At 35.6% G+C, this 15658-nt stretch overlaps 1 protein-coding gene across 7 annotated transcripts in view; it reads right to left on the reverse strand.

Moving 5' to 3' along the window:
- The window catches only part of CLEC12A (C-type lectin domain family 12 member A), a 32152-nt gene that overhangs the window by 15304 nt on the left and 1190 nt on the right, over positions 1-15658 (reverse strand). For 2 of the 7 annotated variants that reach the window (XM_077953567.1, XM_077953563.1), the window contains exons 1-5: positions 11825-12102; positions 4464-4562; positions 4014-4181; positions 2807-2958; positions 1408-1517 (exon numbers count right to left, since the gene is read on the reverse strand). In XM_077953567.1, coding sequence (XP_077809693.1) covers positions 1408-1517; positions 2807-2958; positions 4014-4181; positions 4464-4562; positions 11825-11915 — 620 coding nt within the window. In that variant the 5' untranslated portion in view covers positions 11916-12102. Of the gene's footprint in view, positions 1-1407; positions 1518-2704; positions 2959-4013; positions 4203-4463; positions 4563-11824; positions 12103-15658 lie in introns of those variants that run through there. The other 5 variants (XM_077953562.1, XM_028829242.2, XM_077953565.1 and 2 more) reach the window with 4 other exon arrangements.

Below are 15658 nucleotides of genomic sequence, written 5' to 3' on the forward strand. Positions count from 1 at the left end.
TTTTCAGTTTTCTTTCTGATAATTGAAAATATCTACAATGTTTTCCATTCCATTATAGATTACCATTCTATTTGCAATAATTACAAACACATACATATTCTACATTTTCAAAACAAGATTCCATCTGTACTCTCTCCTGACACAACATTACCTTTGTCTCTAGTCCTTCACTACAAATTAGGCCTTTAAAATATATATCCTTCTCCACTTCATTTGTAGATAGCTTATCTCCCATTGTATCCTATCATTGTCAACCACCAGAGGTAGGGCCAACCATCAGAATGGAAATTAGTGTAAACTCTATGGCAATTTTTCAAAGAGCTAAAAACGGAATTACCATTTGATCCAGCAATTCCACTATTGGGTATCTAACCAAAGGAAAAGGAATTATTGTATTTAAAAAAGACACCTACACTCAAATGTTTGTTGTAGAACTATTTACAATAGCAAAGCCATGGAATTGACCTAAGTGTCCATCAACGGATTATTGGATAAGAAAACGTGAAACCGTGTTTTCTTTTAGAGTATATACACCATGAAATACTACTTAAGTATAAAAAAGAAGGAAATCATGACTTTGCAGCAAAATGGATAGAGCTGGAGATCATTCTCTTAAGTGAAATAACTCAGGAACATAAACTTAAATATTGCATGTTCTTACTTAAGTGGGAGCTAAATAATATGTACACATACACATAAAAAGTGGAATAATAGACATTGGAGACTCCAAAAAGTAGGATTGTGTCACAAAAATAAAGAGTGAGAAATTATCTATTGGGTACAGTGTACACTATCCAGGTAATAGTTACACTGAAAACACGACTTCATCATTACACAATATATTTATATAACAAAACTGCAACTGTACCCCCAAATCCATAAACTTTTTTAAATGCCCATTTCAAGTGTCATTTATAACAAAAGTATCATTGCTAAAATTTATATTTTCTTAGTCTGTGTATTCTTACTGAAGCATTTATCACACTATATTCTCTTTATCTCTAGCATCGTTCAATCAGTCTGCACATATAATTGATGGTTAAGTAACTTTAGTGATGAATCAATATTTCATTCATCTTTGAACCCTAAAACTTAGCACAATATTAAGTATTTGTTAGTCCAGTGACTTTTCTGGGCTTCCATAATTTTTCTTAGATAAAATTATTTACAGAGGTCTCCATAATTTGGCTGCTGTAATTTTGTTAGTTACCTGTCAAAATTATAGAAGACATTTATGGTAACTTTCTGTATTAGAAAATACATCAAAGAAGCATGATAGAAAAGGGTGCTTTGAGGATGCAATTTCATTTCAATTGAAGCTGGTTTTAATTTGAATCTACAGTTCTCCTAAGGAAAATACCTCTACTCAAACCCAACTATAAAATTTTAACAAGAATAGACACTTACCAGGCAGAGGAGTTGATTATATCATCCACGCTCGTACCGTAACTGTAATCTTTTTCAGGAGATAATCCCAGCCAATAGGGATATGACGTACTCCGGGATTTTATAAATTCCTACAGGAAATACAGATGGTCTGTTTAAGAAACAGTCTCCTACTTTTGTATTTTACATTAGAATGTAATTTCTTACAAATTGCTGCTTTAAAGTAACATACTTGACATTGCACTACTACTATTAAATGTCATTATAAGAAATTGAAAGAAAGTACTCCTTATTACAAAATTTCAACATTTTTAACAATATCACAGCTGGTCTCACAAGAAGAGAGGCCCTACTAATCCATGTATAACCTTAATTTACAGTCAATGAAAAGTCCACAATGACAAGTTCAGAGTTCAAAATTTTGAGCAGTAAATATTGTGTCCAGGGCCAAAGGAAGTGGGCAATGACTATAAACAAGAGTTAACAGAAACAGAAGGAGTAGGAAGAAAATGCCACAGACTCAGATGTGAGTGGTTACAGAACAGAATTCAGAACCAGTCCAAAATTTTGTAGCCAAATAACAGGTTTTTTTCTTATTCCAGCCTTTAGAAAATTTGTCTAGAGTAAGTAACTGTGAATGGGTCCTTGAGAATGATCTGATGAGGAAGAGATTATGGGTTGATTTCTCTCTCTTCTAGAAAGGATGATGAAAGTTTCTTATTGTGGGGAAGCAGAGACTTTTAGAAAATGTAATTTTGCTTAAAAATATATGATTACTATTTGAGAGACCAAAAATGCTATGTAGTAAGTATAACATGGAAACATTATTTAGACATGGAAAACTAAGAAAATGAAAAAATCAATAAAGCTGCTAGAAAATACATTTTTCCTGGGATTCAAGAACTCAGTGCAATATATCTGTTTGACACTTGCCTGTGCCATCTTACTTCAGTTCTTCCTGTTTGTACATATTTTATGCTAACCTACTATAACTTGCCTATTTCTCTTAGTGAATTAAAAATTACAAAATGGTAGAAACAAAACATATGCTCCTATGTAGTTCTTACGGAATTACTAACCCTGAGGAATAATCTCCATATCCTCTGTTTTTAGATAAATGTTTATAAATTATGTTCTGAGATTTGATTTTAGATTCTAATTTGGAAATGCTTACAGACTTTTAGATTCTGGGTGCCCTGTAATACTCATCTACCTGTCGTCTAGTAATCCTCTTATGCTAAGGTCCTAACCTTGTATATGTTTTACCTTGCCTATGATAATCTTGAGATAAGTGTACAAAGTTTCAGTCACTTCATACCCCAACTAAAATAAACCAGAATCATGAGTGGGTTGATTGAGGTCTTCTCCAACATGCCACATCCCTTTCTATCCCATGATGGCAGAAACACCTGGGCTTTACCAATGCATTTTTATTGTTTATCTTCAACAGGCTGGCATTCTGAGCAGCACAGGCCATTCTACTCTCCTGCCATGTTCGGACATCATCACTTAGGAAATAACAGCTGTCCTTATGCCAAATCCATCTCCTTGGACAAGGCTTACATTTGTGCTCTGGAAGAAGAACATAGTTTTATTTAGGTTTTGTTGATAGTCATAATAATTCTTATTATTTCCTTTCTTCTCTGTGTGACATTGACCACATTTGCTGTTTATTCTTCTTTCTTTTTCTTTCTCTCTTTCTTTTTATTTATTTATTTATTTTTTTGACAGAGTCTTGCTCTGTTGCCCAAGATGGAGTGTAGTGGCGCGATCTCAGCTCACAGCAGCCTCCACCTCCTGGATTCAAGCAACTCTCCTGCCTCAGCCACCCAAGTAGCTGGGATTACATGCTGTGTCTTCTTTTTACACCAAAAGGGAAGTAAGTGAATCCTGTATTCTGGTTCCTTATATACTACCATAATGTGTCAGACCCATAACTTGAACAAAAAAATTTCAAATTAAGCACTTGGATTCAAGTGTATCTTCCTGTAACAATTCCTCTTTGCTATTTTTTATATTCTTTAATGACAATAAAAACTAGTTACAGGAAACATTCTGCATAGTAAGAATTAACCCCACCTATCTATACAAATCTTACCTTCTTTAATTTTTGTTCTCTGAACTGTTGAAATTTTGAGGTTTCTTGGGAGCAAAAGGAATATGTTTTAGCAATCATGACTATAGAAACTTACGGAGACACTAGAAGACCAACTCCCCCTGATCCCAAAGGTGAAGTCTCTATTTATTTTTTCCTATGGAATTTGTTATCAATCACTGACTGAAATTTAAGAATGAAGTCACCTGTAAAGAGCTGTCACTTCCTCCCTATCTTCTATTAACCTCAGTGCCCAGAATAATTATAGTAACTGACAGATTAGAGAAACTGTCCTGTCTAACATTTTATTATGTAACCATTATCTCCTGATAATTTGGGGGCCTATTGCTATTATGACTTTTTCTGTTTTTCTTCTAACTGTGTGGAAATATCAATGAATTCTCCATCAACCACACGTAATTCTTTCCCCCAAATTATGACTCCCTAGGGAAAGGCTGCTAGCTAATTATAAAATGATTCTTAAGAGACTCAGTGGTTTAGTTTATTGTCCAATAAATAACTCCAAGATTACCTTGTTCTTTGCTGTATAGCTCACGACATAATCTGGTGGCTATTGTTTGCAGTGTGGTGGAGAGGTTCCTGATCTTGTTGGAGCTGTTCATGTTACTCATCAGTTGTAGAGACACATTTCTTTGAAGCTCTTCATTGATATTTTGTAGTTTGTTCATTTTTTTCATTGCTGTCTTCAAAGTAATGTGAACTCCACATTAAAAAAAATGAATTCTCAATAGAACCATCATCCTTTATCATTTGCAGAAGTAGTATAAAGATCAAAGGGGTAGGGAAAGCAATTACTCTACAGGAGTGAGGGAAAGAGACTGAGTTCCACATTGTAAGTCCCCCTTGTGGGCCTATCACCTATCATTATTATAAATCTTCCACTTAAGGAATAAACTTTAGTTGTTAAATATTTGAAATTCTAGATACTTTCTCTTTTGACCAAAACAGGGGCAGTACATACACATGCTTCCCAAGACTCCCAATCCAATGAGCATCAGAAGGCACAGAACAGTCAGAAACAACGCCGCTGGACGCCATACACAAGAGGGAGCTGGAGGTGCTGTGGAAAGCAAAATTAACAGAGAGGCCTAAAAATGGTATACACTTTCATTTGAATTATTTGCTCATTCATTCATTCATTCATTCATTTTATCTTTATTTCCTAATATGCCTATTGGAAAGAAGTGGATTTACTAGCCATTCAAGAATATTCAAAAAATATTTTTGAAGAATATGTCAAGAATAAATCAAAATCACTTCATTGTTTTGTATGTAAATTGATTCTAGCAGGAGAAGCTGTTAACTGGTAGACTGATTTAAAAAATCAGATAAGCAAAAACAGAATTTGTAATAGAGAATGGAGAAAACCAGTCAACCTAGATATGGTGTATTTTGTTTATACAAATTTGGGAAAAGTCAGTAGCTGGAAATTAACAGAGAAGCCAACAGGAGTAGTCTTTGCTTGAGTAGACAATTGTGGCATGTCAAGAAAAACACTTTCAGTTGTTTATGTATCCCCCCCGCCAGGTAATTATGAGAATTTAGCCGCAGAACAAACAAAATAGGCTGTCTCTTTGTAATGTCTTTGTTAATCCTCCCATTAACTTTTGATCTTAGTCAGTCCAGATCTACACCATTTTTATTGTAATTTTTCAAAAATTTTTTCATACTTTTTTGCAAGGAATTTTTATTGAATACTTCCTTTTTAGGGAATAGTGAATCTTAGATCATTTCTCTATTTAAAAAAACAGAAATTATAAACTTTATAATATGAGTGAACTATTATTGTGACTATGTTATTTAAATAATCATTATGTATAAAGGTATTACACATTAGGTAAAGACTAGCCAGGTATTTCAAGAAAATACAATGCTGGGATACTATAATAATCTTACTATACTTCTGAGCTATGTCTTACATCTCACAGTTGATGGTGCAATAATATTGTGAAATTCAGAGATAATCACTAATAAAAAGTAAAACTTAACTTCCATAGACTTTAGAAAATAGTTACTACTGAAAGGACTACATGTTCAAGATTTTTATCTAAGATTAGAATTATAAATTCAAGCACTCTTTCTTAAAATTATTTTCTTATTTATATATGTATTCAATTATTCAAAAGTTTATTTATTCAATGAACTTATTCAATTATTAAAAAGTTTAATTATTCAAAGTTATCTTTTGAGTGCCTTGCATTTATTAGGCATTATCCTGGGTGCTAACAATATCGAAGTGAGCAAGATGTACACGTTGCTGTTTTCATAGAAATAAATTTTAATTGTAGGAGGAAATAGATAAATAGATATATAAGTGAGACAGGAAGAAAGGGAAAGAAAGGGAGAAAAGATCTCAAATTTGGCTATGTTGTGCAGAGATTTGAAATTAAGCTGTTATAAAGAGCAGGCAGTTCAAATCATATGAACATAAGGAACCAGCATGCAAAATCAGTAGGAAGAATATTACAGGTAGCAATTACATGAAGTTCAAAGACAACAATTTAAGGAAAAGATTTCTATTTGAAAAACAGAATATATTCAGAGGGGCAGAAGAAGGGTGGCCAATGTGAAAAATTACATTAAAGAAGGTTTTATTTGTTTTCTTTTGTTTTGTTTTTAAAATAACAAGGAGGAAACATTATTTACAGCCTTTTCTAGCCAGAGTAAGTTAGATTTTTGGGGAAAGCACTGGAAGAATTTAATCTAGGATGGCAAAATAAAGGAGTTGTTTTATCAGTAAGAAATCTGTTACAATATGACATGGAAAGAGAACAGTAGTTTGATTAGCTAGCACTAGGGAATTTGATGACCCATGGATAAATTAAGTATACATTTTTAAGCTAAAATCTATGGCACAAATTTATGAAATTTTTCTTTAGAGAAAGTTGGTAGATATGCACATTTGTAGGCAGTATCTCATAGTGATAAAAAGCAAAATGCCATCTTTAGGGTTAGCATGTGTATTAGTCCATTTTCACATTGCTAATAAGACATACCCAAGACTGGGCAATTTATAAGGAAAAAGAGGTTTAATGAACTCACAGTTGCACATGGCTGGTGGGGGCTTACAATCATGGTGGAAAGTGAAAGGCACGTCTCACATGGTGGCCAACAAGAGAAGAGAGAACTTGTGCAGGGAAACACCACTTTATAAAACCATCAGATCTCATGACACTTATTCACGATTACAAGAACAGCATGGGAAAGACCCCCACCACATGATTCAATTACCTCCCACCAGGTCCCTCTAACAACACATGGAAATTGTGGGAGCTATAATTCAAGATGAGATTTGGGTGGAGACACAGCCAAACCACATCATTGCACCCCTGACCTCTCCCAAATCTCATGTCCTCACATTTTGAAACCAGTCATGCCTTCCCAACAGTCCCCAAAAGTCTTAACTCATTTCAGCATTAACTCAAAAGTCCACAGTCTATCTTAAAAAAGGCAAGTCCCTTCCACCTATGAGCCAGTAAATTCAAAAGCAAGTTAGTTACTTCCTGTATACAATGAGGGTACAGGCATTGGATAAATACAGTCATTCCAAATGGGAGAAATTAGCTGAAACAAAGGGGCTATAGGCCCCATGCAAGTCCAAAATCCAGCAGGGGCATCAAATCTTGAAGCTCCAAAATTATCTCCTTTGGATCCATGTCTCACATCCAGGTCATGCTGATGCAAGAGATAGGCTTCCATGTCTTTGGGCAGCTCTGCTCCTATGGCTTTACAGTCTCCCCCCTGGCTGCTTTCATGGGCTGATATTGAGTGTCTGCAGCTTTTCCAGGTGGACAGTGCATGCTGTCAGTGGATCTACCATTCTGAGGGCTGAAGGATGGTGTTTGACTTCTCACTGCTCCACTGGACAGTACCCCACTGGGGACTCTGTGTGGGGCTTCTGACCTCACATTTCCCTTCTGCACTGTCCTAGCAGAGGTTATCCATGAGCACCCCATGCCTGTTGCAAACTTCTGCCTGGACATCCAAGTGTTTCCATACATCCTCTGAAATCTAGACGGAGGTTGCCAAAACCCAATTCTTGACTTCTGTGCACCTCAAAGGTTCAACACCACATGGAAGCTACCAAGGTTTGGGGCTTGCACCCTCTGAAGCCATGGCCTGAGCTGTACCTTAGCCTCTTTTAGTCATGGCTGGAGCAGCTGGGATGCAGGGCACCAAGGTCCTAGACTGCACACAGCAGAGGGACCCTGGGCTCAGTCCATAAAACCATTTATTCCTCCTAGGCCTCTGGGCATGTGATGGGAGGGGCTGCTGTGAAGACCTCTGATACGCCCTGGAGTCATTTTCCCCATTGCCTTGGCGATTATCATTTGGCTCCTCATTACTTTAGAAATTTCTTCAGCTGGTTTGAATTTCTCCTCAAAAAAATGGGATTTTCTTTTCTTTATCATTGTCAAGCCACAAATTTTCTGAACTTTTATGCTCTGCTTCCCTTATAAAAGTGAATGCTTTTAACAGCACCCAAATCAAATCTTTAATGCTTCACTGCTTAGAAATTTCTTCTGCCAGATATGCTAAATCATCTCTCTCAAGTTCAAAGTTCCACAAATTTCTAGGGCAGGAGCAAACTGCTACCAGTCACTTTGCTAAAACATAACAAGAGTCACCTTTGCTCCAGTTCCCAACAAATTCCTCATCTTCATCTGAGACCACCTCAGCCTTATCGCCATTTTTGTCAAAGCCATTCAAGAAGTCTCTAGGAAGTGCCAAACTGTCCCACATTTTTCTGTCTTCTTCTGAACCCTCCAAAGTATTCCAACCTCTGCTAGTTACCCAGTCCCAAAGTCTCTTTCACATGTTTGGGTATCTTTACAGCAGTGCCCTACTCTACTGGTAACAATTTACTGCATTCGTTCATTTTCACACTGCTGATAAAGACATACCCACAACTGGGTAATTTATAAGTAAAAAGAGGTTTAATGGACTCATGGTTCCATGTGGCTGGAGAGGCCTCAAACTCATGGTGGAAGGTGAAAAGCACATCTCACATGGCAGCAGACAAGAGAAGAGAGAACTTGTGCAGGGAAACTCCTCTTTATAAAACCATCAGATCTCATGAGACTTATTCACTATCACAAGAACCTCATGGGAAAGACCCTCCCCCATGATTCAATTACCTCCCACCATGTCCCTCCTACAACATGTGGGACTTATGGGAGCTGCAATTCAAGATGAGATTTTGGTGGGGACACAGTCAAACCATATCAGCATGTTTTGGTTTGAATTCTGGTTCTGCTGCTTATTGCTTGTGAAACCATGAGAAAGTTATTTAACATCTTTTAACATCTATGTGTCTAAGCTTCAGCATTGTTAAAGAAAGGGAGAGAGAAAGACTGGAAAATATCAGACACTAAATGGTTTAATATTTGTAATGCAATTAGAACAGAACTGGCACAGAGGTGAGGCTGTCTGGAGAGAGAGACCATTTTAGAAGAAAAATAAGTATTACTATTTTTGACATTTTAAGTTTAAAATGAGATTAGAACTCCTTATGGAAATGTGAAAGAGGCACTTGTATTTTCTAGTCTTGAGATCCAGGGAAAGGTCATACAGAGATATCTGGGAGTCCCTCTATTTAAAGTCAAACAACTGAACAAGGTAGATTAGATGAGTGTATTGAGTGATGCAATAAAAGGGGACACAGGACACGGCTCCAGAGTATTCCATCTTGTAGAGTTTCATCTAGAAGAAAGAGTCAACAAAGACTGAGGAGAGGCAGGCATGGTGACAGGAGAAGCCATAAGGATGTGTCAGGAAGGATGTGCAAAGAAAGCCTTTAGAGGACTGTTCAACTTTTTGAATGCTGCAGGGAAGTGAAGTAATGGAAGAGACATGTGATTACTGGGATGAAACAGGCAGGACATCAGTGACCTAAAGCTCAGTCTCCGGGACACCAAGGGGGCAGAAGCCTAATAGAGTTGGTTGAGAACAGAATGAGAAGTGAAGAACTGAGAGTCAGTGGCCAAAGAAAATGCTTTCAAAAGTTGAGCTGTGAAAGGAAACAAATAAGTTACATAATAATGGAAAGGCTTAAGTGGTCAAGCAAGGATTGTGTTTTGTTATGATATGAATATGTTGGTGAGTAGTAGAGTATGTTAGTGCACTAAAAAGGAAAAGCAGAGAAGGAAGAGAGAATAATGACACAGGAGAGAAAGGAAAAAAATTACAGAAGTCTGTCTTTGAAAAGGACACATGGACTGAAATTCAGAGCAAAATGGGGAGCTGTCCTTTCATAAGTGCATACCTATCGTAAATACTGTCTGGAAGGAAGGCAGAGTATCAGTAAAGACATTGTAGGATAGAAATTTAAATAACAAAAATAAAAAGTGTAGGTTGATGCTTTTTTCTCACCAGAGGAAAGGTAAGAGTAACTGGAGTTGAAAATTTGTGCATTTTTCACCAGCAATATTCAACTCTGGGGCAGACTGGGTAGATATTTGGGTTTAACCAGAACTGGAGTTGTTTTTATTTGTTGGTTTTTGGGTTTTTCGTTTTGTTTTGTTTTGATTTGTCTGAGGCAGGATCTTGCTGTGTCACCTAGACTGAAGTACAGTCACCTGATCATAGCTTACTCTGCACAGCCTCCAGTTTCTGAGCTCGAGTAATCCTCTTTCCTCAGCCTTCCAAGCAGCTGAGACAATGGGTGCCCAGTTAATTTAAAAAAAAAATTTTTTTTATAGACATGGCATCTCTCTCCTTTCCCCAGGCTGGTCTCAAACTCCTGGCCTCAAATAATCCTCCCATCTTGGCCTCTCACAGTGCTAGGACTATGGGTATAAGTCACTGCCCCTAACCAGAATTGAAGTTTTTAAGGAAAAATTAACATACATTGAAAAGGAGAAATGTAAGAGACTAAGAGTAGACATTACATAATACAATGTTGTATTACATAATGTGGATTCTAAGCTGGATAATGAGAAAATTAGATGAGATTAAGAACATGAAGAAGACATGGATTCAATATTTGCATGAATTCAAAGAATTCTTGTGGTGGGAACTTAAGGTGGATTGGCAGGAAAAGAGGTGGGAAAGGGCATGAGGGGACAAGTAAAGGGCAATTGTTGGTAATATTAAGCTTATGATATGCCCATTCTCTTTCGGCATATAAAAGAAGAAATACAAACAGGGAAATAAAGACAGAAAACGTTGTAAAATTCGTAGACCCTTCTTCTTTCTAAGAAAATTTCAGTATTAAAAAAGAAGCCCACAGAATTAATCTGCTGTCCTTTCTCAAGATTTACAATGCTCATGATAAATAGATTCAACATGTAACAGTGAAATTTCTGTTTATAGCAATGCTAGAATATTAAAGATGTTATATTCTGTGTGGGGATAGGGGAGGGGACAAAAAGTTAAATAATATATGAGAATTTTGGCACTCTTCTCTCCTTATTTCTCTGTTTCTATCATCCTTCTTTGTGTTCTCCATTATCACTGTTTAAGTTATTTTTAACTCAAATACACTGGTTTAAACTATGGATTCACTAGGGCAGATTTCACTCCAAAAGGCTGGGAGCCAGAAGGTAAGAACCATACATAATAGGAAAACTATAGGATTCTGAGTAAGATGAAGAGTAGTTTTGTTTAAGTGAAAGTCAACACAGATGGTCCACTTATTTCATGATTTTAATTTGAATTGAAAAATACAAAGCTTCCTGATATTATGTGGTTTTGAATATTATGAATATGTTATCTCTTCTGATATTTCTTTACTTCCTTTATTCCTTAATTATTCATTTCATTTAACTTAACATATTTTATTTTTTAGTAAGTTATTAAAAAATCTCCAAAAGCAGTAGGAGAAATTTTAGGGTGATATATGCCTGGTTTGGCAGATAGTCAAATGAAATCCTTTAAAGATCGCTCTGACTCTGTGTCTGTCTCTCCTTCTTTTCTGCATGCATACCCAAAGTATTTTCTTATTAAAAACACACACACACACAGATGTGAAGTCATGACTTTCCTGAACATGTTCCTTTTTCCATGGCTTCATCTCATAAAGAAATAAAATCTTCACACAACCCAATCATTTGAAAAATTCTGTCCCAATTATATTGAGTGTGATAATAAAAAATTTCAAAAATGTAAAAGATTGAGTCTTCAATGCACAGATAAGTGTTTTTACAGAACCCTTTTTTCCTAATCATTTTGTTTATATACTTTTGGTTCCTTTGCTTAAACATAAGAGGCTTAATTGAAAATTTAAGTTGAATAATAACTATATTACTAATACTGAAGATGCAAGGCTGTAACCACTTCTATTACACAAACTTACGACACATCCATAACTCAAAATCTTACCTTTTTCCCCAAATTTGGCAATTTCTTGGATTTTTTCTGTCTCACTGGAGTTCTGGAATTTAAGATCTGCATAAGTAACTTCTTCAGACATTGATGAATATGTAAAGAAATCTTGACAAAGTAAAAACACAAAAAGGTGAGAATGAGTTAACAGAACTGAATATTAAACAGGACCTATAATTTTAAACTTCTGTTTATAAACGGAAGCTTAAGCTTAGAAGTTTAAACTTCTGTTCATAAACTGACTGTACCAATCACCCATATGTCTGCAAATGAGCGATGTCTCATCTGTGGCTTCAGTTAAGAACACTGAACTGTTGCAACAGGCAATATCTTTCTTCCTCATATTTCTTCCTTTTTCTCAATTTCTATATATTTACCAACTGCAGAAAGTAGTTTTTGAAATTGTGTTTGGATAATATTACTAGTGTCATGCAAGAGAATACAAATAACTAGCACCATATGGTGCAGACATAGTGCAGGATTTATTGGTGAAAAACTTTCAAGCAGAAAAATAACAGAAAAGATACAGTTCTCAGACACTCACTGATCTGCAGCTGTGGCCTGGCATAGATATTCCTTTTGTATCATGATGAAGGTCCTGATAGAAGGGTTCTCTTCACTGGGAGACTGAACATGCAGAGAGCACTCCCAGGGAGAATGAGGCAGTTAGTGTCATTCCATTGCCATGTTACATAGCTATAGGTTTGCCCAAGAGAGGTAGGGAATGCCTAGTTTCTCTAAATAACAAGATACAGGTTGGTGCAAAAGTAATTGTGGTTTTTGCCATTAAAAGCAAAAGTAATTGTGGTTTTTGCCTTTAAATGTTTACAAAATTACTTTAGCGCCAACCTACATATTAAGGGATCTGAGGCCCAGAAACCACACCAGGGAGTATGTATACTGATGACCAAGGTCTGTATACTTAGGGCTCTGGGAACAGCTTTGCAGGCCAGGAAAACTATAATCAGCCTTGCTCTCTCTCTACAGACTGACTCAATCCATTTGATCGCCTCCTCAGCTAAGCTACCAAAAGTGGGAAGGAAATGAGTCTCCAAAGTCCACATTTGTGTCTTATTAGTTAGACTCAATAGTCTTAGTATTTTTGATCTCATGTCTTGATCAAATATGCAAGCGGAAATGAGGGGTGGAGAGGACTGTTTTTGAGTATGTTTTCTAATATTCATTAGTAAATCTTACTGTAAAATTCTTCTTGACATTGCCACATATAAACCATAAAATGGTTAGGCCTGATTATCATACATATAAAAGAGAATGCACAAAGATTTTAAAAAATCAATTAAAAACTAATTGCTTTATTATGTCAGGATAGACAGGAAAAATAAAAGGCTCCCTTTATAAGAGCTACTAAAAATAAATAGGACAATATTACAGATAGAAATTAACTAGATATTTGCACAACCAATATGAATGAAACAATTTTAAAACTATTGAAGAAAAGAAAAAAAATAGAAAAACATGCTGTGGGATTAGAAGCATCAATACTGTATAAAAAGAAACTAAATTCTCCTAAATGTATCAAAAAATTCAATGTCGATTTAATTAAAACAATAGTAGATTTTCTCCTGATGCTTAAAGAAAAAGCTATTGAAATACAGTTGAAAATATTACCATGAAAATATTGGCAGCCAAATTTAAAGGAAAATATATTCAAAACATGATTACTTCATCTTAAGTACTTTATTAATGTTGATTTTATCTTTACAACTCTCTAAACCAGGTATTACTATCACCCTTATTTTACAGAGGGGGAAGTGAGTTGCGAAGTGGTTAAGTTTGTATCCAACATCACATAATTGGTGAGTGGTAGAGTTGAGACTGGACCAAAGTCTCCGGTTACCTTGTTCAAATACGTGCACAGGCTCTAATGCCTCCCCTGGTGGGAAAGACTAGCCCTCTGCTTTTCCTAGGTGGATCAAATATTTGCATATAAATATTTGTTTATAAATATCTCTTTGTTTGTGAAAGGATGGAAACCGGCCACCACACAGGCAGAGTCTTGTTCTGTGTTATATTGCTGTGTTGTTTCATATGGAAGATGGTTTCATCAATCAACACTAGAAGATGAAGAGTATATGATGAATTGTAAGAGGAAACAAATGAAAAATCTCAAAGTCCTGTTTGCAAGGTACTCTATTTTGTTGAAAATATTTGAATAACTATTACTTCATACAAAATCCTTGGTTTAGAGCCAGCTAAAACATTCATATGCACATGAATAAGCTGAGATCTGAGATGATTTAATGGTTTGCCCTTCACAGCCTATATCAGTTTTTTTTTAATTCTGTTATTGATATACAATAGTTGTACATATTTTAGAGGTACATGTGATATTTTGAAACCTGTATACAATGTGTGATGACCAAATCAGGGTAATAAAAATATTAATTCCCTCAAACACTTAACGTTTTCCTTCTGTTGGGAATACTACAATTCTTCTCTTTTAGCTATTTTGAAATATACAATAAATTATTGTTAAGTATAGTTTTCCCACTGTACTATCAAATACTAGAATTTGTTCCTTCTGTCTAATTTTATTTTTGTACCCAACCAACTTATCTTTATCCCCCACCACCCCTTTCCAAGCATCTGGTAACCACAATTCTACTCTCTGCCTCCATGAGATTCATTCTTTTAGCTCTCACATATGAGTGGGAACATGTGATATTTGTCTTTCTGTGCATGGCTTATTTCAGTTAACATAACGACCTTCAGTTCCACTCATGTTTCTGCAAATGACAGGAATTTATTTCTTTTTTATGGTCGAATAATATTCCATTGTGCATATATACTACAGATACCTGCACTCCCACGTTTATTGCAGCATTATTTGCAATAGACGAGATACGAAATCAGCCTATATCAATTTTCATTCCAGTTGAATACTAAGAGACAATCTGCAAATATAATTACAAATGTCTTCCAATATTAAACATAAGTGATACATTATCCATTACCTAAATTATATATTTTTTGTGGGTTGTTATAATGGCAAAAAGAGAAAGAAATGAAGATAGGTGAAGAAAAGTGCACAGGGATAAAAAGTTTGGAGACACACACCTTCAGAGTCACATCATTTAAAAGGTGAGAGACTGCAGTGACAGTGATATACTCAGGTACAAAAAGGAAACACACACTTGGGATCCAAAAACCAAAAAACAGGTTATACATTAAAAGGAAAATTTAAGAAGATAAAATAACAAGACAACTTACAAGATGTAGATAAGACCAAAGGAAACCAGTGAGGGATAGTGAAATACCCCAGGGCTAGCTACTGCGAGAAGCCATTACTACCATTAGGCCTGAGAGAACAACGCTGGTAGCAATTAACTGAAGCAGCAGAAAGTACAGCTGATGAAGGCTGCCTCCCCGGAGGTACACTCAGTGAGAACAACTCCATATCCATTTCCTAGTGCTGTAGGGAAGGATTCTCCCACCTTTAATCTTTGCTTATTCTTCCTATTAGCACAAACATATCTAGAGCTTCAGGACAATAGTGTCCAGGGATATTATATATAAGAGTCAGCATTCTAGGGCACTACAAAGGGATTAGAATGGTGAATAGTAGATCTACTGATATCATTATCTGAACCATATATAGCTCAGTTTTTATCATTTGACTTGTCAATTAGTGTTTTGATATTTAGTTCTTTTTCTTTTTAGGTTGTCCCATAATTTTTAATTAAATGATAGGCTTTATGTACTAAAAACAGAGATTTTAAATGATCTTCCTACCAAAAAGTTTTGTTTCTTTTTTTCTGGCAGTCACATAGAATATAAGCAGTAAACCTTGATTAATTGGAGCCCCTCAAA

This window comes from Macaca mulatta, chromosome 11 (assembly GCF_049350105.2).
Source record: "Macaca mulatta isolate MMU2019108-1 chromosome 11, T2T-MMU8v2.0, whole genome shotgun sequence".
NCBI lineage: Eukaryota > Metazoa > Chordata > Mammalia > Primates > Cercopithecidae > Macaca > Macaca mulatta.